This window comes from Armigeres subalbatus, chromosome 2, assembly GCF_024139115.2.
Source record: "Armigeres subalbatus isolate Guangzhou_Male chromosome 2, GZ_Asu_2, whole genome shotgun sequence".
Classification (NCBI taxonomy): Eukaryota; Metazoa; Arthropoda; class Insecta; order Diptera; family Culicidae; genus Armigeres; species Armigeres subalbatus.
The window spans coordinates 345907788-345933571 of NC_085140.1; the positions used below are offsets into that span (position 1 = coordinate 345907788).

Here is a 25784-nt window from a genome sequence, read left to right on the forward strand (position 1 = left end):
CGAAGAGCAGGGATTAACACGAGTGGTACAATTTTCAATAAGTCCGTCCAGCTATTTGGCTTCGCCGACAACATAGATATTATGGCACGTAACTTTGAGAAGATGGAGAAGCCTCACATCAGACTGAAGAGAGGAAGCTAAGCGGATCGGACTAGTCATCAACACGTCGAAGACAAAGTACATGATAGGAAGAGGTTCAAGACGACAATGTGAGCCACCCACCGCGATTTTGCATCGGTGGTGACGAAATCGAGGTGGTAGAAGAATTTGTGTACTTGGGCTCACTGGTGACTGCCGAAAATGACACCAGCAGAGAAATTCGGAGGCGCATAGTGGCTGGAAATCGTACGTACTTTGGACTCCGAAAGACGCTCCGATCGAATAGAGTTCACCGCCGTACCAAACTGACAATCTACAAAACGCTCATCAGACCGGTAGTCCTCTACGGACACGAGACCGGGACGATGCTCGTGAGGGACCAACGCGCACTTGGAGCTTGCGAAAGAAAGTGCTGCGTGCCATCTATGATGGGGTGCAGATGGCGGACGGTACGTAGAGGCGAATGAAGCACAAGTTGCATCAGCTGTTAGGAGAACCATCCACCGTTCACACCGCGAAAATCGGACGACTGCGGTGGGCCGGGCACGTAGCCAGAATGTCGGACAGTAACCCGGTGAAAATGGTTCTCGACAACGATCCGACGGGCACAAGAAGGCGAGGTGCGCAGCGGGCAAGGTGGATCGATCAGGTGGAAGATGACTTACGGACCCTCCGTAGACTGCGTGGTTGGCGACGTGTAGCCATGGACCGAGCCGAATGGAGAAGACTCTTATATACCGCACAGGCCGCTTCGGCCTTAGTCTGAATAAATAAATAATAGCAACGCACAATTTGTTTTTACTTCTCTTTTTACTTCTCATTTGCCCCAATGCAATGGTGTGACATCAGCTTAAAATTGTCTAGGGGCCATACACTTATTACGTGAGCATTTCTTTCTGGGGTTTTAGACTCCCCCATCCCTCATGTAAGGTTTATTTCATACTTAAATGTTTTTTTTTATTTACATGGTGCGTAAGAAAACGACAGAAGCCACCCTCCTCCCCCATAAGTGTACGCCCCCTAGCACCATTTGTTCTTGTCTTACGCATAATTTTGTTAAGGAAATCCCACGTGATCATAAGCGCTTACAGGCTCCTGCGCTCTGAGATTTTGAAAATATTGATAATGAAAGTAGGATAGACTATCAAGTCATGTTATGCTTAGTCGCAATGGATAATTTAGGGAGAGGATTTTATCTTATCCCTTACTTCTAATTTTCCAAACTTACTCTATAAAAATATCATAAGTTTTTCACATGAATCGTAATATCAAGTAACAACTTGCGCCTCTACAGCTTTACTTTGTTTAGGAACGAAACAAAACCTATTCCATATGTTTTCAATTTCCAACAATAAAAAAATCGTTAGCACTGCGGAGAGGCGGCTGGAATCGGTAATTAAATACTTGTGGAAATGCTCATAGAAAGAGAACTCTACAGTGCATTGGCGGCGCCAGCCATTGATATTTGATGTGGCACCACTTGGTGCAAGCACGTTGTCTTAGAGTACTATAGCGTGCTTGCGACGATTGGTGCCCCACCTCTCACTCCCATAGTTGTACTTTAGCCGTGATGCCGAGAAGATGAACCATCTATTCAATGAAAAATCACAATATGTAGCCTGCTAGACCATTTCATTAACTTCTAACATTTATGACCGTCTTTTTGGAATTGGTCCCACTGTGCACCGCCCCGGGCGAGTGTCTGCTGGATATCACAAGAAAGGTATGAAGGTCTTAGGGGCTCAAGGCTGCTGTGTGCTAACCGGCACAAACAAGGGAGCCAAAGGGTTCAAAAGTCAATACAAAATTTTCAAAAGACTTATCTGCTTTTGTGAACAAAGATTCAAACGTCGTTTTGTTGAATCTGAGAGCACTCAGTCCCGCGCAAACCAACACCATCAATACATAAGTGAAGGCTTCGGCTACCTGTTGGTGGTGTTGGTTTGCGTGGGAGTGCATTCAGATTCGATAAATCGATGTTTGAATCTTCGTTTTGAAAATTTGGTATTGAAGTGTAGTTTTGGGAGGAATACGTTCAGTAGGGGGCTGGGGGTAATATGGACACCCTAAGGAATCACGTCATTTTCACATGGAAAACGTTGTTATATTGCGGACCTAAACCACCTACGTGAATCTTAAACTGAAGCACTACTATGGCTTGAAGTCAGTTTAGTGGAGAACAATCAGATTTTGTAATTTTTATGACAATGAAAATCAGGATGAAAAAATCCCGGTTAAAAGGTATGCTGGTGAAATGGACTAGCGTGTGGGTAAAACGGACATGTTAAGAAATTAAGCTCACAACAATTTATTATAAGCTTACAACGAATCAAAACTATCCGTCATCAACAATGCTCGGTACAGACGACCGCCGCGGTACGACTTAGAGCGACTGAAGCAACCTGATGTCGCCACTGCATACGCGTAGCATCTCGAGGCAGCGTTGCCGGAAGAGGGTGAGCTCGATAGGGCTCCGTCTTGAGGACTGCTGGAATACAGTCAAAGCAGCCAGCCGCCTACAAAGTAATATCCCAGATCATCTTTCGTCGTCTGTCACCATTAGTGAATTGGGAGTTCGTGGGAAGTTATCAAGCCGGCTTCTCGACAACGGACCAGATCTTTACTGTAGGGCAAATCCTTCAAAAATGCCGTGCATACTAGGTCCCAACGCAACATCTGTTCATTGATTTCAAGGCGGCATACGACAGTATAGCCAGCTTACCAGACTGATCAAAGCAACGGTGGATGGTATACAAAACTGTGTGAAGATTTCAGGAGAGCACTCCAGTTCGTCAGAATAGCACCGGGGACTAAAACAAGGTGATGGACTTTCGTGTCTGTTGTTCAACATTGCGCTAGAAAGTGTCATGCGGAGAAGTAACAGCCGGGGTACGATTTTCAAGAGGTCCAGTCAGTTTATTTGTTTCGCGAATGACATGGACATTATCGGCCGGACATTTGCAAAGGTGGCTGAGCTGTACACCCGCCTGAAACGTGAAGCAACAAAAGTTGACTGGTGGTGAATGCGTCAAAGACAAAGTACATGCTTGTAGGCGGAACCGAGCGCGGCAGGGCCCGCCTGGGAAGCAGTATTACGATAGACGGGGATACCTTCTAGGTGGTCGAGGAATTTGCCTACATTAGATCCTTGCTAATGGCTGATAACATAGTTAGTCGTGAAATACGAAGGCGCAGCATCTGTGGAGAGAAGAAACTGCGGTCAAAAAAGATTCACCACCGCACTAAATGTGTCATGATAAGACAGGTAATCCTGTACGGACATGGAACATGGACAATGCTCGAGGAGGACTTGCAAACACTTGGAGTATTCGAGAGACGGGCCATCTCTGACGGTGTGCAAGAAGACGGTGTGTGGCGGCGAAGTATGGATCACGAGCTCGCCTAGTTCTACGGCGAACCTAGTATCCAGAAGGTAGCTAAAGCCGGAAGGGTACGATGGGCAGGGTATGCAACAGCAACCCTGCAAAGATGGCTTCCTATCCGGCAGGTACGAGACCACGTGGAGCGCAGCAAGCGAGGTGGGCAGACCAAGTGCAAAACGACTTGGCGAGCGTGGGTCGCATTCGAGGATGGAGAGATGCGGGCTCGAACCGTGTACTGTGGCGTCAAATTGTTGATTCAGTGTTATCTGTTTAGTTGTAAACTAAATAAATGAAATGAAATGAAAAAAAAACTTTTGATAGAAAGCCCGGAGATCCATAGTGTTATATACCGATTGACTCAGCACGACGAACTGAGATGATGTCTGCATGTTTGTATGTGTACAAAATTTGAAGACAATACTCGATTCGTCGGGGAATGTGGTCTCATTGTTTGCTATTGATAAGCTATTGGCCCGACTGAACATTGCATTTCGGAATTATTGAAAAATCATAGTTTTTTTCCCAAAAGCTTCTCCTTATAAAATCGATTTTTTTTTCAATGGTGGTGGCAATGAATATTATTAATTTAGTAACATAGGTCAGTTGTCGCAGGGTTAAAACCTTTTTAGTACTAATATAATAATGGGATTGATATGCGATCATTTCCAAGATGGGACAAACTGGCTTAACGTTTGTTATATCTCAGATTCAAGTTTTCCCATACTGAATGACTCGTGGGCTTGTAGACTGATTTCGATCACATTTACTTTATGATTTAGGTTTCCTCGGTCGTTTTGTGAAACGGACAATAAATGTAAAATTGTGGCTTTCGTACTAATTGAGATACGTATCATTCCATTTGGTTAGAGATGCATGAAAATATTGTGAACCACAAGTAAATACTCATTAGGCTACATCAATATGATGCATGTGATTGATTATTTGCAACGAAGCAAACATGTTTACTCTAGGTTGGTCATGCAATTTGTATACACCTTCTAGAAACGATCCATGGGGTCATTCGTTCTCCATTGATCAATTTGGATTGTACGTAGCAGAAGTGATCCAGTATGTTAATATTTGCAAATTATTTATTGTTTCTTACCTTACTAAGGTATTTAACTGAGGTAACTGGAGCTTTAATATTTTTGTGCTGGATTTATGTTTATCAATCCATTTCAAACAGGCAAAGTTTGTATTCGAATTGAATGATGATTTTGACCTGTGTTCTGCGGATGTGCCTATGGTTGCAATTAATTTCTCCCTAATCGAGTTTATACCCATAGAGGGTACCAGCATGCGTATCGCCGGAAAGGTGGGTTTCATCGAAGATTTTGCTCCACCGTTACAGGTAAACTGATTATAACATTGCCCATATAAAGATTAAATGCTCAATCAAGTGATTGGTTCACTGCAGCTTAATTTTCGATCGATGCGTCTGGAGCGAGGAACTTGGATACCGGGCGAAATAAGTCGTACCGAAACGAATCTGTGCCTCAAATTGATGTCTCCGATGGAACCTTGGTTCGCTGTGACCCGCCACTTCCGCCAGAAGCGGTGCCCTTACAAGGCTGGAGTATGGTAGCCGTAGATGTCAGTTTCGTATCAACTATTGTATTTGATTTCGTTGCAGCACTTCGAAACCCTTTCGAGCATTCAAGTCGGTAGTTTTGGGATAGATTTACCGTCATCGTTCGCGGGTGACTGGAAATTCTTTATTGAAATTGAACGCAAGAGTAAAGGGAACGTACAGAAGCAGTGTACCACACTGACGGCTTCCGTCGTTGAGGTGTAGGGTAATCAATTATCTTTGTAAATATTTGGAAAAATACATAATGATGTTGTCTTCGAAAATAAATCATGTTTTCAGAACATAGCACTCTCATTTTAAAAGTTGTTCAGCCTTGGTATTTTCGATTAGTGAAATATATGCTTTGAAAATAAAACTGGTAACTTTTTCTTTACTAAATAAGACATTGTAATTTTAAACGTTATCAAATTCGAAATAAAAAATAACCCGTCAGTAGAAGGCTTAGCAAACCCAAAAATCTTTTTTCTTTAATGATGTTTCGGTATCGTTGAAAATGAAGAGAACTAGATGATCAGTACTGTTTAGTTTAAATTAGTTGGTCAGCTAGGAAGCTGCTTCAAAGTTTCAGACTTTCCAGTGGAAGTATGAGCAAAAAATGAGTAACTAAAAAATATAATCTTGAAAACATATCAATCAATAAAATGTTTAAGTCAACCCAACTTAACGTTTGGGTTTATTACTCCTCGTAAAAATATATCTTCAACGCATCAACGCCCATTAGAGTGATAAGTCACGTTTTATTTGGATTTCCAACACCGTATTGCTAATTGTCACATATTGTTGATAAGATTATGGATACGTCAGCAAACACATCCATTACGCTGTTCAAATTTCCGTTGCTCGTAGTACCAAAACCTGCGGGAGTCAAAAATCACATTCATTCGACACCCCACATATCATAGAATCTTTAAAGTTAGTTTGTGCATTCATTTCGACCATTTTTCGACTTGAAGTGTCCTCAGTTTATTTAATATCAATATTTTCGTTTCGTCTCCTTGCAGATAAACAAGCGCACGCTTTCATCGTAAGCAACATACGGCAGCCCGCAGCAGACAAACTACGTAGAAATTGATCGAGTAACTAATGCAGCAAAAGAAACATGCGTCAAGTTGAAGACATTTAAGTATGGTAGTCATCGGGTATGACACATTTGTGTTGGCGCTGTGAAAGTACGCTCGTTCTCTGCAGGTAACGGAGAAGGGAGCATTCGTGACGGCTGACTGTGTCTACCCATTAGTAACTTATTGACAGCAGTAAGCAATTGATTCGCCACGAATGCGAGTCACAGCTAGGGAGGTCAAGCCTTCGCGTCAGTTACAACGGTGCCCCTCCATTGACACCAGCATGGGAAAGCTGAATACGAACTATGGAAGCTACTGCTACCAATCTGGCACAATGCTGGATCGAGCTGTGACCAAATATTGTACCCATCGAAACGATTATTCCGGATCACCACCAAGGAACGATACCGATGACGAGACGTCCCTGCAGCTAGGGCGGCTCATTTGTTGTAGGGGAATTCGTCCGATGCGCTACGGTGACGACCAGGATGACAACGAAGAAGAGCAGCAGTCAGACTATCATGAACTGGTGGAGAAGTGCGATGAATATCGATTTATTTCTTCCGACGAGACTGATCGGGATGAGCAAGACGGCGGACACGTCGAGGTGATTGACGAAAGCCGGCTGGCGTATCGGGCCGAGGGCAATGCCAATATCGTTCTCTCGTTGATGGACGATCATCGGGTACTGCGGCTGAGAAAAACTGCCATCAGCTATCCGGATGGAAAAGGTGAGTGCCAACGGATGGTGTTATTTTATTCAAGGCTCGGGAAAGCCACCTTCTATCTCGTTATTGGTCTGATTAGTTTTAATGCCGGCTTTGTGTATTGAAGTTGTTTGTAGACGAGTTGTCTGGAATTTGTTAAAATTAATAGTCTGGGAAAAGGGCAGTGGTATCTATTATTGGATAGGAATTATGTAGCTATCATTGAACTTGATAATATTTTTCTTTTGATATCATTTCTGACTGAAATGATTTGCGATTGCATCTTGCATCAATGTAACTGGTCTTTTTAGCACAGATATACTAAAACTTTGATATTGCCTGCGTTTGCAGTTGAAACATTTTTTTAGAAAATGCCATAACATATGGCGTGCGTTATTCGTTGTGTATAGGGTTGCGTATTTCATCCTTCTATACCAGCGGTTCTCAACCTTTTTCATGAGAGGTACCCCTTCGAACTTTTGTATAAATTGAGGTACTCCTTATTTTTGCTGTAAATGAAAATAAGCGAAACTCATAAGATATATGAACAATGGACGTAAAAAATTTATATTACCGTGGAGGCACCATATTTGACGCAGTTAAGAAAATTTTAAACAGAATCATTATTTAAAAAATAATTCCAATATGGATTCGCTTAATATTCTGCATAACGAGGTTACTACTATTATAGAATGTGTAGAAATAATGAAACTTCGAAATATAAGTTTATTTCTTAGTTTTTTAATCTGTTTTTACGTAGTACTTGAGGTGCCCAACTTGACGCACTAATTTTACTATGTTCCTTATTTGACGCAAAGTTGTTCCTAATTTGACGCACTTTAAAACTATGTTAAAACTCAATCAATTAAATGCCTTTTTTTTATTATATAAAGACAGTGACAGACAGTGTAATAGAACTTGGTACGATATAAAATAAAAAGTTAATTAATTATACAAAGAGGCATTTCAGTTGTTCAGTTGTTCTGCAAGTTATATGCTCTGTGGCATGTAAGTGTTTTGTTAGTTTCATGAACCCTGCACATCATTCAAAATGCTTCTTATTTAGGTGTTAGAATCATGTTAAAATATATATTTACGGGAAAATTAACTTTTACATTTCATTACATAACCAGCCTACCATGGTCTGTTGTATTTGTAATAAAAACATAACTTTCTTTGGTAATCTGCAATTTTGAATCTATAAACTGAGAAGTTCATATAGCTTCTGTCTAAACTGAGAAGGATACAGAAAACGCAACTTGTATATGAACGCTTTTAGAACCACATTGAAGCTACCAATCTGCAAGTGTTACGTGACCGGCAGATATATCTAAAAAAATATGAGCTGCCAATCTATATACATTTTTTCAATAAACTATTAACATAAACTGAAGCTTATATGAGAAAGGCAGCCATATTTTTGTTTGATTTCATATTCAGTCGACTAGTAGCGACAAGTAAGCGACTAGTCGACAAGAAAGCGACAGAGTAACAAATTGAAAATGTGTTCATTGTTTTGGTTTGTTAGAATTTCGTACAAAGAAAGTGAATTGAATTATATGATACTAATTTATATTAAAATATTGTTTTCTCGCAAGAATTCTAGCACTAGCATATAAAAACAGCATAATTACCAAATACCTGTAACAAACGCGTCAAATAAACGCATCAAAATCGAAGGCAGCATAAGGCATACTATCATGGGCTGGACACTTAGTGGCATGATCCAATGTTGACTAATATTTAAAGTAGTTGAGAGTTAGTTAAAACTTAATGAATACATATTGCTTTTCCTAATACTATTATTGAGGTTTATTAGCACTGCCTTGTCTATTCGTATGATAAGATTAATTAGGAACATCACAATGCATTGTGAGCCTAATTTGACGCAGAACATTTTGGGTTGAAAAATGCGTTCGAATGTTGCAATGTTCAACGTAAAAGGTAAAGCTTACTCATAATGCTCAGCTGTTTGTAGGTAGGGGTAAAAGATTCTCACAAAAGTTATTTTGCGTGAAAAAATGATCATTCGATCCTTAGCATTGTGGCTAAGAAAGAAAAAAATTGACGCATTATGAGTATGACTTCCATATATTTTATTCGGGTACGTTGATTCTTCATCAATAATATGCTTTTTATGCCATATATACAAAGAGGAGGAGCAAATAAATCCATCTAGCTTGGTTCTTTGATATATTTTGGCTAAAATAAGTTTAATGAATCATTTGATATAAAAGTGCGCCAAGTTTGGACCTGCGTCAAATATGGTGCTTCCACGGTATTCCGTGAAACTTTCCAACTCACATTAAGTATAACCATCAAGCTTCCTTCAGGACTTTTATCACTATTGGAAGCTTTTGCGCCTCTTGAAGGCAGGTTTCTGATCATCTTCAATGATGGCTTCCTAACATCTTGAAAGGACGCCTCTGAGTCTTTTTAAAGTACGATTCCGAGCCTCCTGAAATGAGGCTTCCGAACCACTTGAAAAGAGATTTCCGAGCTTTTGAAAGGACGCTTCCGAGCATCTTGGCAGCAGGCTTATGAGGCTCTTGAAAGGAGGCTTCCGAGCTTTTTGAAAGAAGGCTTTCGATCCTCTTAAAAGAAGGCTTCCAAGCCTCTTGAAAGGAGGCGTCCAGGTCACTTGAAACGAGGCTTCTGCGCTTCTTAAAGGAGACTTCCGGGCCTCTTGAAGGGTGTCTTCCGAGCCTCTTGAAAGAGGTTTCCAAGCCTGTTGAAGGGACTTTTCCGAGCCTCTTTAAAGGAGGCGTCCAAGTCTCTTCATAGGAGACGTCCGGGCCTCTTAAAACGAGGCTTCCGGTCCTTTTGAAAGAAGCTTTCCGGGCAACATAAAAAGAGGCTTTAGGGATTTCTTGAAAAGAGGCATCCAGGCCTCTTGAAAGAAGTCCTCCAAGTCTCTCAAAATGAGGCTTCCGAGCCGGTTGAAATGAGACTTCCAAGCGTCTTGAAGGAGGCCTTTGAGCTGCTTGGAAGTAGGCTTCCGAGAAGCGTAGAAGGATGCTTCTAATCTTCTTGCAACGAAACAACTGAGCTTTTAGGAAAAAAAAACCTTCATGCCTCTCAAACCTTTAAATTCTAGATTTTACTTCAGAAGCATATTTTTAACATTACTTTAACATTTTTATTTCATTATTATTATCAGTATGTTTTGATTGAAATTGTAATACGACCGCCATAACGCATTTTTGTTCGAGGTACCCCCTGGGGCAAGCGAAGGAATTCATTTGGGATCTCTAAAAATTTCACCGGGAATTCTTCCATGAATTTCGTTTGAGAATGCTTCGGGATTTACTTTGAGGGTACACCTGGAAATCTTCCTGGATTAATTTCGGATGTACCTCAGAGCTTTCTTTTCCAAAATTCCTTCGGGATTTACTCAAAGAATTTTTAGGAAATTTCTTTGATAAATTTGGGGAAATGCTACGGGAATTACTGTAACATTCAACGACTCATATCGAGAATACTTCTAAAATTCCTTGAAACTTCCTCCGTAAATCCCTCCAAAAATACTAAACAAAGCTTCTCCACAACTTTCTCTGGAAATCAGTCGTCGAATTTTTACCTCGGGTAATTCTTTGGAACAACCCCATGTTTTTTTTAATTTTCTTATGTAAATCTTCGAGATTTCTATTTCTGTGGAATTTCTTTGGGAAATTTCTAATCAAGCATTGTATTAATGCGCCAGGTTGGAAAATGCTGGGTAAAGCGTACCATTGGTACTCCGCGTACCTGAAGGAATAAAATAGACCCCATCTCGCGGTCCTTAGCCTCTCACCGAGCAACTTCTATCCCTATCCTACCCGTGGTGCTGGCCGGGATACGAGCAACCTTAGAGAAGATCGGGTAACCACCCCCGGTGGAAACTATGGTCGTATGTTGACAGGGAAGGGGGGGTTTGCTCCTTTCCGGAAATGCAAATCTTACTGAGCGTCTGTTCTCATGTTAGGAGCGGCTCAAAACAGCGTCTATTTTCCATGTTAGGGCGGCTGATCATCGTCCGAGTGCCAGCGAGGGACTCTAAGTGAAACTGTGCACCATGGTCCACTGGAAATAAGAAAGAATGGTCCTCCGGAAATTTAGGGGGTTTGGAGTCAGGCCCTGCAATCCGGCCTTTAAAAAAACTTACGCAACGAATAATCAGCAAGAGAGTACGGACCGGAACCATCGGCGGAGACCACTGCGACGAAAAAGGACTAGCGATTGGAAACTCGATTCGTGGAACTGCAAATCTCTCAACTTCATCGGGAGCACACGCATACTCGCCGATGTGCTCAAGGACCGTGGATTCGGCATCGTTGCGCTGCAGGAGGTTTGTTGGAAGGGATCAATGGTGCGAACGTTTATATGTAATCAGCCTACCAGAGCTGTGGAAACACACACGAGCTGGGAACAGCTTTTATAGTGATGGGCGCTGCAAAGACACGTGATCGGGTGGTGGCCGATCAATGAAAGAATGTGCAGGTTGAGGATCAAAGGCCGGTTCTTCAACTTCAGCATAATCAACGTCCATAGCCCACACTCCGGAACCACTGATGATGATAAGGACGCATTCTACGCGCAGCTGGAACGTGAGTACGACAGCTGCCCAAGCCACGACGTCAAAATCATCATAGGAGATTTGAACGCTCAGGTTGGCCAAGAGGAGGAGTTTAGACCGACTATTGGAAAGTTCAGCGCTCACCGGCTGACGAACGAAAACGGCCTACGACTAATTGATTTCGCCGCCTCCAAGAATATGGCCATTCGCAGCACCTACTTCCAACACAGCCTCCCGTATCGGTACACCTGGAGATCACCACTGCAGACAGAATCACAAATCGACCACGTTTTGATTGATGGACGGCACTTCTCCAACATTATCGACGTCAGGACATATCGTGGCGCTAACATCGACTCTGAGGGGCCCTCCTTAGCCGTGCGGTAAAATTCACGGCTACAAAGCAAGACCATGCTGCGGGTGACTGGGTTTAATTCCCGATCCAGTCTAGGCAATTTTTGTGTTGGAAACTTTCTCGACTTCCCTGTGCATAAAAGTATCATTGTGTTAGCCTCATGATATACAAATGCTGCAAAAATGGTAACCCGGCGGAAACCTCACAGTAAATAACTGTGGAAGTGCTTAATGAACACTAAGCTGCGAGGCGGCTCTGTCCCAGTGTGGGGATGTAATGCCAATAAGAAGAAGAAGAAGAACATCGACTCTGACCTCTATCTGGTGATGTAAGCCCAAAACTATCCGTCATCAACAATGTTCGGTACCGACGACTGCCGCGGTGCGACCTAGAGCGAATAAAGCAACCTGATGTCGCCACTTCATACGCGCAGCATTTCGAGGCAGCGTTGCCGGAAAAGGGTGAGCTCGATGGGGCCCCTTCTGAGGACTGCTGGAATACAGTCAAAGCAGCGGAGAACAATGTCGGGTATATGGGACGAAGTCGACGGAACGATTGGTTTGACGAAGAGTGTAGACAGCTGCAGCAAGGTACCCGGCAGATCGTGGAACGTTATAGACGGAAGCGGAGACAGCAGATCCGCCTTTTTTCAGGAGAAGAAACGCCGCCCGGAAGAAGCGGAGTGCGAGGAGATGGAACAGCTGTGCCATTCTCAAGAAACACGCAAGTTCTATCGGAAGCTCAACGCATCCCGCGTTCCGGCTTCGTGCCGCGTGGCCGAAATGTGCAGGGATAAGGATGGGAGCATCTTGACGGACAAACGTGTGGTGATCGAAAGGTGGAAGCAGCACTAGGAGGAACATTTGAATGGCGCTGAGAGTCCAGGCACTGGAAGTCAAGGCAGCGGAAGAAATGACTACGTCAGGTCAGTGGACGATGGAAGCCAACCAGCCCCCACCTTAATGATGCCATCCAACAGCTAAACTAATAAAGCAGCTGGTGAGGATGGTATCGGAGCTGAGCTCGATGGCGAACCCAGTATCCAGAAGGTATCTAATGCCGGAAGGCGGTGGACAGGGCATGTTGCAAGAATGCTGGACAGCAACTGTGCAAAGATGGTGTTCGCTTCCGATCCGGCAGGTACGAGACGGCGTAGAGCGCAGCGACCAGGTGCAAAACGACTTGGCGAGCGTGGGGCGTTGTTCAGGCGGGATTCAGTGTTATCCGTTTAGATGTAAACTAAATAAATGAAAAATGAATGTAGGTTTTTAATTGAGTGGTTCTGTCTGGCTACTATTTTTATATACTCCCGTCTATAAGTTTGGCAAAGCCTTTTGCACATATTTCTCAATAATGAGAAGTCTTGAGCGTGAGATGTTTGACAGCACGCATTCTTATTGGAAACCATGTTGATATTTGAACTTTTTGCACTTTTTGTCCAAAATTAATATTACTATTACTATTACTATTACTATTACTAATAGATAATAGATAATTTCCAGACATGTACGCCCAATATTACCTCTGAATCAAACTGAGACACACAAAATAATCAAAAACCCTTTAGCCTAACGATGTACTTCGGATTAGTGAAAGTGCAAAAAGTTATTCCTAAAACATTGACAAAATAAAAAAAAAACAGATTAATCCACCTAGCGGTGACGATGCCTTTTTCGATTCAATCGTTTGGTTTCGCCTTAGTATGATACACAAGAGCCTACATTACGGCTCTTGCAAACGCTGTATGGGCTCATTCACAAATTTCATAACGCAAAAAAAGACAGATTTGAACCTCCACCCACCCCTGTGTGACTTGTTTGTAACATTTCCTTTATACCCACCCACCCCCATCTGTGACGCATAACGTCTTACTAAAATTTCACAAAAAATGAAAAATTGGTATTTTTAGTGAACCTACCTTAACTTTTTACATAGTAATAGTACTGTCAAATTTGAATTGAATTTGTAATTTCGTTTTTGCCTTTCTCGTAGACAAAGTATACGTAAAGGCTATAGGTTCGCTCCAAAAACGAACTTTTTTTAGGAGGCCCGGAGACCCATAGTGTTATATACCGATCGACTCAGCTCGATGAATTGGAGTGATGTCTGTGTGTGTGTGCAAAAAGTTTAGCTCATTTTTCAGGCACTTATCCTTAACCGATTTGCAACCGACAAATTGCATTCGACGCAGAATCTTGTCCCATTGTTTCCTATTGAAAATTGACCCGATCGGACTATGGGCTTATGGTCCATGGACTGTGGCCAAAATACTTTTTAGCAAATAAAAGCACACTAAAAAGTTTAGCTCATTTTTTAGGCACTTATTCTCAACCGATTTGTTCGCAACAATTCGACGCATTCGACGCAGAATCTTGTCCCATTGTTTCGTATCGAAAATCGACCCAATTGGACTATGGGCTTCGGAGTTATGGCCAGTTCTTACAAGAAAAAATCTCACTCTCTATTTAGGCGCTTACTCTCGGCCGATTTTCTCGCAACATTCGACGCAGAATCATGTCCCATTGTTTCCTATTAAAAATTGGCCGGATCAGACTATGGGCTCAGAAGTTATGGCCAATATATTTTTTTCATAGCAAAAGGGCGAAGAAATTACTCACTCGCAAGAAACGAGAAAGGCACTATCACGGCTAAGTGGATTAATCTGGGTTTTTTTTATATAATTTTATTATCATAAACTAGACAAAACTGCCCGACCTTGTTCGGGTTGTTTTTTTCTCGACCTAACTGTCAATCGTTTAGTTGACTGCAGCGTCGCCCTCTAGATCGATTTCAGTTCGAGTTTGTTGGTTTTCAAGAACTCATTAAAACGTAAGTATTTTTACATTTGTTTAACTTTTTTAGCAAAAAGTTCTATCTTTTCATATTTATAAACACAGCTGATTCCAACCCGCATAATCATGGACCATACGTAGACCGCATCTATTATAATTGAAGAGAATAAGTGTTACTGTAGCGATGGTCTCACTAATAGTAGTTAACCATAAATGGACAGTCTCATATACTGTTTCAACAGTAGCTCAGATGGTAAACGGCCAATTGACCATATGAGTAATAGGCGGTTAAGTATAATTAACATTTAAATCCGGTCGTTTTTCGAACAAAAATTTCGATGTACCATACATCAGTTGGTAGATGTACAATTGTCGAACTATATAATTACACATCGACAGCATGGTATGTATTAACAGTAAGTGTTGATGTAGGGTTGGTATGGTAAATCAAGCTTAAAATTGTATGCTAACAATGAAGCGAATAGTGACAATATATCTTATAACGCATATGTAATTTTGACTGCATGGTATGTCGTTTTTCATTATGCGGGAAGACGAATCGATTATTGAGGAAATCTTGCAAATTGAAATTGAAATTATCCGTAACAAAACTTAACAAACCCACTCACCCCCTAGACATGTCGTAACAATTTGTAACGCAATATTGTGTACCCACCCACCCCTAAAGGCGTTATGTAATTAGCCCTACAGCAAATCAATCAACCAAGCTTATATGGTGCAATACACATATTTTTTCATAACTTTTGAACGCAATGACCGATCGTAATTATATTCAATAGTGATCAACTAGGGTTTGTCCCCCGTCGAATGCAACTTGTTGCGAGAAAATCGGTTAAAAATTACTATATGAAAAAGTGGCTAATGTTTTTCGGTATTCGCGTGTACACTCACACACACACATACACACGGCCTGACAGACATTTGTTCAGTTCGACGAGCTGAGTCGATTGGTATACAACATCATGGGTCTCCGAGTCTCTATAAAAATTACGATTTTGGAGTAAAAATGATAGCCTTTCGGTACAACTTTGTTGTACGAGAAAGGCAAAAAGACGAAAACTCAAATTGAATAGTTACACTTAACACAAAATAATCCGAAAATTACATTTAGCACATGTAACTAACAAAAACACTACAGATAATGAACTTAAAAAGGACATTCAACAACAAACGGAATTTGTAAAAGCAAATATTTTTTATTAAAAAATTAAAATATCCCCTTCTATCCCCTGAAGATGGAAATAGTCAGTACTGAAACGTAGGGACAAACATAAAATCACCGTTCTGACAGAGTTCTATACTGCATAGCCAAATGTACCAACAACAATTATAAATAAGTAATTACCTGGCAAAATCGCGAAAGTCGTAATCTAATTTAGCGATTTTTCTAAATAATATTATAGAATTATTCATTTATTTTTTTTTATTTTCTGCCTCTCTAAATATCGTATTACCAATATGAAATGATGACAATGAAAAGAATAATCCCTAATACGATACATGTGGGTTCGAAAATTTACATTTTCATAGTTCTATAATGCATTTGCTACCTACGTATTTTGATAAACCAAAAATGAAAATAATTCACGGTGGATACCAAAGCATAACATACACATCATGTAATTCTAATATATCACATACTTTGTTCTATATAGCGTGACTGTAGGTTAGGAAATAACAAATGAGACAAGTTTTAGCTGAATATAATATCTTTGCGTCGTGCACTGCATAATGCGACATTGACCAGTATGGATGTTATCGACACTGCCAAGTAGCTTATTGGATTAAAACAACCCGACCGAAGTATTGGGATTTAATCCTAACACTTTTGCTATGTATCGACCCGTCGTGCATATTCGAAGTAGGTATAGGAAGCATCAATGGATGCGACAGTAAGTCGGCTCAAACTCAACCAATCGATGCCTAATGTACACATTGTCCGAACAACCGTTATGCCGTCAAACAGACTACATTGCAAATTGTACATTTATAATTTTTTTGTACATTCTCAAAACTATCGGAAGAAATAAAGACTTTTTAGTGGCCGTTTACTGCAGGATTAAACTTGATAGCTTTGTTGGATTTCACTGTGGATGGACTCAACTGTGGTGCGGTTCAGCAACGTGACTTGAATGAATAAAATATTCTTTGTTGCAGTAGTGTGGACATCGGTCAGCATGAGTAATGAGATGATGTCTACGGGCTTACCGCGAGATAACTAATTTGCAGCCCATCGATCAATGAATCGATTTACTTTTTTGCATGAGTGATTCGATTTGCAAATTCTACTGTTTCGTTATGAATCAAAGGGTGTTTATACAGGCTTGGAAATGATTTCATTGTATTCGATTAAATTTTGGACCGACTTCATCAGTGTCCATTATAGATTAGCTCAAAATACACATATCGGTCAAGCTACAAAAAAGGTGTTGGGATAAAACGAATCAATAAAAATGCGTTCTCTTGTCTTGTAGAGCATTACAGATAGACAAATCGCGTTTCCGGCAGGCAATTGTGCTTTGACATACCCCTCTAAAATGCGAGCTTTACAGTAATATTCTGTTTCAACAGCTTACTTAGGGGAAGAGGCCCCAAAACTCAATCTGTTGCCAGGTTAGATTTCGGTCGACTTCTTTGATTTCTTTATTGAGGCTGTGCCACCATGAGCCTCTGCTACGATATCCCGCTAGGTTCCAGTCTAATGCTATGTTTACAGATTTAGTTTCCGCCACTACGTAAGGAGTTCCAGTTGTGAGGCCACCATGCATGTATCATAGACATCTGTTGTTAAAGCTATGTCCATTTAGAATCCGGAATCATTTATTGTATTGCAGCGGCACGGAAAGTGACCACTGCAAGAATTCTTTTACAGCGGTTTATCTACCTAGGCGCCCACTTGCTGTGGTATAAATTTCACGAAGTTTCGAGCAGCGTGTCAAAAATTATTCCAGATGGAAGCCGAAAGGACAGAAGAAGTCTGCACATCCACGTTGATAATCCTACTCATCGACGATGGAACCTACGTCAAAATGGATTTCGGACAGCTTCCTAGCCAAAAATTCTACATGGTGACCACACGAGGAGTAGTTTCTGCGAAGTTTAAGTTTGCGTTTTGAACAAACTTGCAAAAAAACGGATGATTGTGGCAAGGGATATGCAACTGTGGGGCAAAGACCTGAGTGTTTGTGACGAATAAGACGATGGACTCGAAGCTGTACAATGAGGAATGTCTCAAAAAACGCGGTCGACCTTCCATAAAGCCCATAAAGGTCCCGTGAAGATTTGGCCAGATTTAACGAGTTGCCACTACAGCCGGGAAGTCATCCAGTGGTACCGCGATAATAACGAAGATTTCATCGATAAAACATAAATCCACGCAACTGCCCACAGCTCCGGCTCATCACGAGACATTTTGGGCAGTAATGAAGCGGAAGCTTAAGAAAAGTGGAAAAGTGGAAAAACAGCTCAGGACGCGACTCAGATGACCAAATATGGAACAAATGTGCCAAGGAAGTTGACTCCGGAGGTGTGCAACTTTTGATAAGAGGAATAAAGAAGAAGGTGCGAATTTTCACTAGAAACAAGAAGAAATTATTTGTACTAATTATTTTTTCTTAAAGTACAGTGAATAACCCTTGTTTTGATGTATTCACCTCATTTGTAGGTCAATCCGTTACCGAGATACAGGTGATTTTATTATTCCGGATTCTAAATGGACATAGCTTTAAATACCTGCAGCCGTTGAGTGTTCTTCATTGATACACACCTTGTTTCGCTAGCATATAACAGCACAGATTTTACATTAGAGTTAAAAAATCGTGCGTTCACTTATCTGCCTGTTTTTCCACATATTTCGTTAACTTGCTTCCTTGGTCTGTGCGTTTCTGTCGATCTTGGCACCGCCGTTTGTTTCAACGAACTAGATCGTTAATTGTCGAATATCTACATAACGGAGTAATGAAGGCAGAATAATTGTGCAATTGTATGTAGACTTTTTTCGCGTCTTCAAACTTGGATTACAAACTTGAATACCAGTTTTAAAAATCATGTTTTCCCTGGAACTACTAAAAACGTGTCCCACAACTAAATGATCACATAGTACTAGTCCATATTTAATAAATATTTATTTTGCCAATTCACTCGGTTTTTTAGGTATATTGTATCATAGAACTTATCATCCTATAAACAAGTATTTTTTATACATATTCCAGCAGGTCTACTGCAATATTTTTTAAAGCCGTTTCCATATGTGTTTTGTGATTTCAGGTAACGTCGACCTGGAGCGAATCGTCAAATACTCCCGGGTGATTGCGAGTCGTTTTTCTCGCCGATTCGTCCTGCAGCCGAAGTTGGGTCGTCTGGACACGTACGACCTGGAGGCATTCAACAAAAAGTTAGCCAAATTTCGACCAGGTAAGAGTTGAATCCTAGTAGAACGATACTTCAATTGTATAATTTAAGGGTGGTATGTAGTCTTAAACCATGCATATTGCTGTAACTAACCTGAGGTCAAATCTATGCATCGAATCGTAAATAATGCAATAAAATTGAATTGGACTGTGTTATTCGTCCACCATTGAAACTTAATACTTAACGGTATTGAAACAGGCTGCCTTAGCACCAGCTGTTGGCCAAAGTCAGCACCGGTAGTGGAATGGTTTCTATACTGTCTCTCCCGCTCCGGTATTTGTAGCAGTTACGAACCAAAGCGAATCGGAATCAAAATAATGTCCATGCATAAATTTGCATGAAGATTAATTTTTCCTATATATTATTTTAAACTCTTTCTCTGTGCTCTTATTGGAGGGCCATTGCCGTTTGCTTTCCACCGTATATGTGGACATGTTTCCATTCCCGTCTGCACAATCTCTCATCCTCTAATTGCGGAGTGCCATGCAGTAACCGTAGTTCGATGAAAGTAAACGTAGCTGCCGATGGAAAATATGTCCAATCATGAAATCGATGCACCTGCGCGTACCGGATCGACAGTGGCATTCCAAACACAACGCATCTGATACAGTTCTGCCCCAGAGCGACTCTCGATTTTCGTTATCACCTTCAATTCCACCAATCTCTGTGCCGTGCACACTGGGTTCGTGTGGGTTATTTTTTGATTGCATCAATTTGAATCCAATTTTTGTTCATTCTTCTGTGCCGATTTGATTTTTTTCCCGCTATACCTCGGTTAGGTGTCATGCTAAACTTATTTTTTCTTCCTTCTCGTCCATCGACACGAACGTCTACTCTTGGGTGAAACAAGTTAACCGGTTGGACAAGGAAATTCGAATGCGAGACTGCATCCTGTATCCTGATGTGGCGTTTCTACCGTTGAAACTAGACCCGTTGACGTTCCGGAATCAAGACTATGGACAGGTGAGTACATAAAGTTGTCAATATTATCAATCTGAGAGATGAGTTCACTTTTATTGTGGAAGTTTTTTATAAGTAGGGAGATTATGGCAAATGATTATAATTCACAGTAGATTGAGGAAAAAGATAAATAAATTAGGTTGTATCCTGTTTGGCATAATTATCATCAAAACTGTTTTATTGATGAATAAGATTTGCCGAGCGATTTAGTTGGGGTAAAATGCGAAATTGGCAGAGTGCGAGTATTGTTAGCAGCCCTAGCTACATTTGCATAATTCAATTATTCATTATTCAATATTCATAATTTCCTATAATTGTCCCTATGCGAATAATTTATGTTTTAAATACCAATGTGGATGTTCTAGGTTCTCCAAAATGATCTGAAGTTCAGATTAATTGGACTGCCAGGTTAAATTCGTCTGGTAACTAACTGAAAGCAAGTCAACATGTTCAGACAAGTCCTCAAATCCCTTGCGCATGATTTTTGATTCTTATTAATTCAAGGCAGATGATCTAGGTTCTCCAAATTGCACTGGAGTTGAGGTCAATTGTTCTACCCGGTCAACTACGCCTGATAACAAACCGAAAGCAACCCATCATGTCCATGCTAATTACCTGATGCAACGCAACTAACGATCAAACTGGCAATTGGCAACTCTGTTACTGGCTACTAAGTGCGATTTTTACCGGCTCTCGAAGTTTTTAACAAATCTCCGTGCCTCAAGTGTTAAGAATCAATAATCATTTTGGAAAAAAAATCAGTTTATCTCCAAGAAAGTGTTTCAATTACCGTGACCTGCCCTAATTCCGCGCATCGCCTAATACCGTGGTTTTTATCAAAAATCAGAACCTGACTATCATGGACATCGTATTATTTGGTGAAATGTTCAAACATATTATGTTTGAACATTTCATCAAATGATGTGATGTCCATGATAGCCAGGTTCTGATTTTATAAAAACCACGGTGATAGGCGATGCGCATAAATTAGGCAAATCTGACTATAAAAAAACAAAAAAAAGTGAGCGACAATTGAAAACAATAAATTGCATATAAAGTGTGTGCCATTGCATGCAAGTTATGTTCATGCCTTTGGTAAAAAAGTGAGAATATATGAACACAAACAAACGAATCTTCTCGTTCCGATTCAGATCGCCTTGCCGAAATATTACCGGAGCTAAACAACAGAACGTGGAGTTTGTAATTATTTTCTTTAATATTGTTACTTGGACATAGCAATCTCGGTGTGTATTTAGTGTTATAAATGCTTTTTATGAGCAAACGATTTTAATTGTATACATAATTACCATATTATTCGCTCATCAATCCATTAAATCTAGGCCAACATTTGAAAAGGGCGTAACAGCCAAAATTTATTCCTTTTGATTCTTTGTCTTCATATAAAGCTTTATATGTAGGCGAAGAATCATAAGGAATAAATTTTGGCTGTTACGCCCTTTTCAAATGTTGATCTAGAAATAACAAATGAGTGATAAACTCACATTACTGCAGTATGGTGACACATGATTGCCATCGACTGCGAATCATGAGTTGGGGACACTGAAAAAAATGCTCTTGCGAGGGGAATAACCGATGAATAAAAGAATATAACATCTTAAATAATTTCGATAAATTTTTATTTGATTACTTCGGTTTTATCTCTTTTCATATGTGTGTGTATGTGTGGTGTGTGCACAAAAGCTATAAAAAACATTAGACAACTTTTCGTACAGTAATCCTTAACCGATTTTCTCGCAACAAGTTTTATTCGACAGGGGACAAAGTCTTGTTGATCACTATTGAATTTGATAACGATTGCTCATTGTGTTTGAAAGTTATGAAGAAAATGGTACATCGGACCATATAAACCCAATACATATAAGGTTGGTGTTTTAACTACATGCGAGAAAGGCACCACCAACGCTAGGTAGATTAATCTGGGTTTTTCATCTAACTGTCAATCGTTTAACACTCCTCCGACCGTGCCTCCCAAACAGTCGGAACGCTATTTTCAAATCGCTATATCTCAGCCGTTAATGAACCGATTTGAACAATTTAGGGACTCACAAATTTTCCCGTCCATCAAGATTTGTCTGAGATGTTGAGACCTCCGATCAGACCAAAAATGACATCTGTGGACCTCCAAACGTCGGAGCAAGTCGTGATTTTCATACAAATTGCGTGGTTGGTGCTCACCAGCTTGATGTTCATGCTAATATTAGTAAGATATTTCGAAATCCGTGAGATTTAGAAAGTTGCCGTCTTCTACAATTTTGTTCAGGAGGCCAAAACAATACTGTCACTGATTATATTATTTCGGAACTCGTCCGCTTGGCGGCGCTAGTGTATATGAGAAAGATCGCTGGGTCAAATATTTCGAAATCTGTAAGATTTAGAAAGCTGCCGTCTTCTACAATCTTGTTCAGAAGTGTAAAACCATACTGTCGCAGATCATATTATTTCGGAACCCGTCCGCTAGGCGGCGCTAGTGTATATGGGAATACTCGTTGGGTCAAATATTTCGGAATACGAAAGAATTAGTATGTCGTCTTCTACAATTTTGTTCAGGAGGCCAAAACCATACTGTCGCAGATCATATTATTTCTGAACTCGTCCGCTTGGCGGCGCTAGTGTATATGAGAAAGATCGCTGGGTCAAATATTTCGGAATCCGTAAGAATTAGAAAGCTGTCGTCTTTTACAATTTTGTTCAGGAGGCCAAAACCATACTGTCGCAGATCATATTATTTCGAAACTCGTCCGCTTGGCGGCGCTAGTGTATATGAGAAAGATCGCTGGGTCAAATATTTCGAAATCTGTAAGATTTAGAAAGCTGACGTCTTCTACAATCTTGTTCAGGAGTGTAAAACCATACTGTCGAGGATCATATTGTCTCGGAACTCGTCCGCTTGGCGGCGCTAGTGTATATGAGAATACTCGTTGGGTCAAATATTTTGGAATTCGCAAGTTTCAAAAAGCTGTCGTCTTTTACAATTTTGTTCAGGAGGCCAAAACCATACTGTCGCTGATTATATTATTTCGGAACTCGTCCGCTTGGCGACGCTAATGTATATGAGAATACTCGTTGGGTCAAATATTTTGGAATTCGCAAGATTCAAAAAGCTGTCGTCTTTTACAATTTTGTTCAGGAGGCCAAAACCATACTGTCCTACAGGTTGTCCTACGCTCAGGGAAAAAATTCTGCTCTTTGGTTTTACTCCATCTGAACGATTTTATAGTCATAACTGAGTAAGTTTAACTAATAGAGAGATATTTGAATTTTCTCAATGTTATAGCAAACTGTCAAAAAAATTCACACCAGGAATTCCTCCGGAAGTTCCTCGAAGAGTTCCTTCGGAAGTTCCCCCAAGAATTCCTCCAAAAGTTCCTTCAGGAATTCCTCCAGAAGAACCTTCAGAAATTCCTCCGGAAGTTCCTCCAGGAATTCCTCCGGAAGTTCCTCCAGGAATTCCTCCGGAAGTTCCTCCAGGAATTGCTCCGCAAATTCCTCCAGGAACTCCTCCGAAAGTTCCTCCAGGAATTCCTCCTGGAAGTCCTCCAGGAATTCCTCCGGAAGTCCCTCCAGAATTCCTCAAAAGTTCCTTCAGGAATTCCTCCAGAAGTTCCTTCCGAAATTCTTCCGGAAGTTCCTTCAGGAATTCCTCCGGAAGTTCCTTCAGGAATTCCTCCGGAAGTTCCTTCAGGAATTTATCCGGAAGTTCCTCTAGGAATTCCTCCGGAAGTTCCTCTAGCAATTCCTCCGGAAGTTCCTCTAGGAATTCCTCCGGAAGTTCCTTTAGGAATTCCTCCGGAAGTTCCTTCAGGAATTCCTCCGGAAGTTCCTTTAGGAATTCCTCCGGAAGTTCCTCTAGGAATTCCTCCGGAAGTTCCTCTAGGAATTCCTCCGGAAGTTCCTCTAGGAATTCCTCCGGAAGTTCCTCTAGGAATTCCTCCGGAAGTTCCTCCAGGAATTCCTCCGGAAGTTCCTCCAGGAATTCCTCCGGAAGTTCCTCCAGGAATTCCTCCGGAAGTTCCTCCAGGAGTTCCTCCGCAAGTTCCTCCAGGATTTCCTCCGAAGTTCCTCAGGAGTTCCTCCGGAAGTTCCTCCAGGAATTCCTCCGGAAGTTCCTCAGGAATTCCTCTAGGAAGTTCCTCCAGGAATTCCTCCGGAAGTTCCTCCAGGAATTCCTCCGGAAGTTCCTCCAGGAATTCCTCCGGAAGTTCCTCCAGGAATTCCTCCGGAAGTTCCTCCAGGAATTCCTCCGGAAGTTCCTTCGGGTGAAAATGACAATCGATTACTTCGATCGGCGGTATCACATTTTCAAAAGGGCAGCTTGTTGTTACCCTGGCCGTGTTGCTGGGTAAATAAATTGAAATTTATGGAAAAATTAAAAAGTTTGATTTTTGATTTTTTCAGTAAAATTAATTTAGGCTAGACTACAAACGATGTATGCATGATTCTCAAATGTTATGCTTATTTAAAACACTTGATTTGAAGCATAATTTATCAACTTTTTAACCATTTCACTATAAAACTCATCTAATTCCATGTGAAAACTTTTTTCTGATAGCACATAGCATCTTTTATACGAATAATGAAAGATTGCGAATAATGATTGATTGCAGCATCGCATTCTAGATCGATTTCAGTTCGAGCATGATGGTTTCGCGATTTGCCTCATTGCATGATTTTTATGTGTTCTTCATTGTTTGCATTGAATTAACTTTTTTCGCTCAAAACAATACCTAATAAATACATATATAAACAAAACATACGCCTCGATTACGTTTTGACGCTTTTAAGAGCGAAATCATTTTTCGGTGAGTGAGCGAAGCAATGCGATTCTGTCCGAGAAACTCAAGCGCGATGTTCTCCCTACAGAATCGCAAGCGAGTTAGCTCGTGCATGAAGCCTTGATTATTCAGATTTGAGTATGATTCTACCAACACTGCCCGTTCGTGAATTATATTGCCTCAAATGAAATGCATTTTTATATATATAGACTAACAGCACGAGACCTGCGTTGCTCGGGTTTCGAACATTTGCGTTTAAAATGTATTTTTTTACAGCACCGCATTCTAGATCAGTTTATAGGATCCTTTTAGATTTCTTCACAACTCATCAACTTTTTCGCATTTTTGTGATGTTCAAACTATCCTAGGAGAAATATTTATCTTTCTTTATTTATAAACACAGCAGAGCTCAAGACGAATTTATTGGTGTGAAAATGTTGCAAATCGGTCAGCCCTTTCGTGAGTTATATTGCCTCAAAGGAAACTTAAATTCATTTTTTGCAATTCCTGATCATAATATCTGGTTTACAGTTCGTCTTTGAGTGATAAAACGGCCTACTTTTCCATACCAACGAAATGGGTGCTTTAATGAACATTATGCAACTCAAATGGGTTGCATAATATTCATTATAGCACTCATTTGGGTGCTATAATGAAAAACCAACATCAGAACAGTAGTTACATGACTAAATTTTGCTGAATTAGCTTCGGTAAGTGCTCAAATAGTGTATTTTATGCGCCCCGTAATAAATTAAATAGTTTGGTGGACATGACATCAAAAATTTCCAAAGTCAAGTACATCTATCGCTTCACGGCTTATCGAACTATGCAATGTGGCACGGTAACATGGAATATGATTGTTCTCCGCAGCAACATAATTTATTGGCAAGAATGATCATGTGGAGTAAATTAAACTGTACAATTTTGGAACAGATTTATCAAATTAAAGTCCATTTTTTGTCATTGTAAAAAATAGCGTGTGCAACTCGTTGCAAAACTCGATTTTTTCAGCACTCGTAGTATTTATCCAACTCGGCAAGCCTCGTTGGATAAACGT

The 25784-nt window shown here is 40.7% G+C and overlaps 2 protein-coding genes across 5 annotated transcripts in view; both read left to right on the forward strand.

The window, feature by feature from the left end:
* Window positions 1-25784, forward strand: part of LOC134212895 (inositol-pentakisphosphate 2-kinase) — a 507776-nt gene that overhangs the window by 432604 nt on the left and 49388 nt on the right. For all 4 annotated transcript variants that reach the window (XM_062691194.1, XM_062691192.1, XM_062691191.1 and 1 more), the window contains 3 exons: window positions 6075-6865; window positions 18831-18977; window positions 19825-19937. In XM_062691194.1, the coding sequence (XP_062547178.1) occupies window positions 6349-6865; window positions 18831-18977; window positions 19825-19937 (777 nt within the window). In that variant the 5' untranslated portion in view covers window positions 6075-6348. The remainder of the gene's footprint in view (window positions 1-6074; window positions 6866-18830; window positions 18978-19824; window positions 19938-25784) is intronic.
* LOC134217036 (uncharacterized) lies at window positions 4516-5380 on the forward strand. Its single transcript, XM_062695792.1, has 4 exons — window positions 4516-4609; window positions 4669-4833; window positions 4900-5058; window positions 5116-5380. Exons 1-4 carry the CDS (start codon window positions 4553-4555, stop codon window positions 5275-5277), a joined length of 543 nt encoding a protein of 180 aa, XP_062551776.1. The 5' UTR covers window positions 4516-4552; the 3' UTR covers window positions 5278-5380.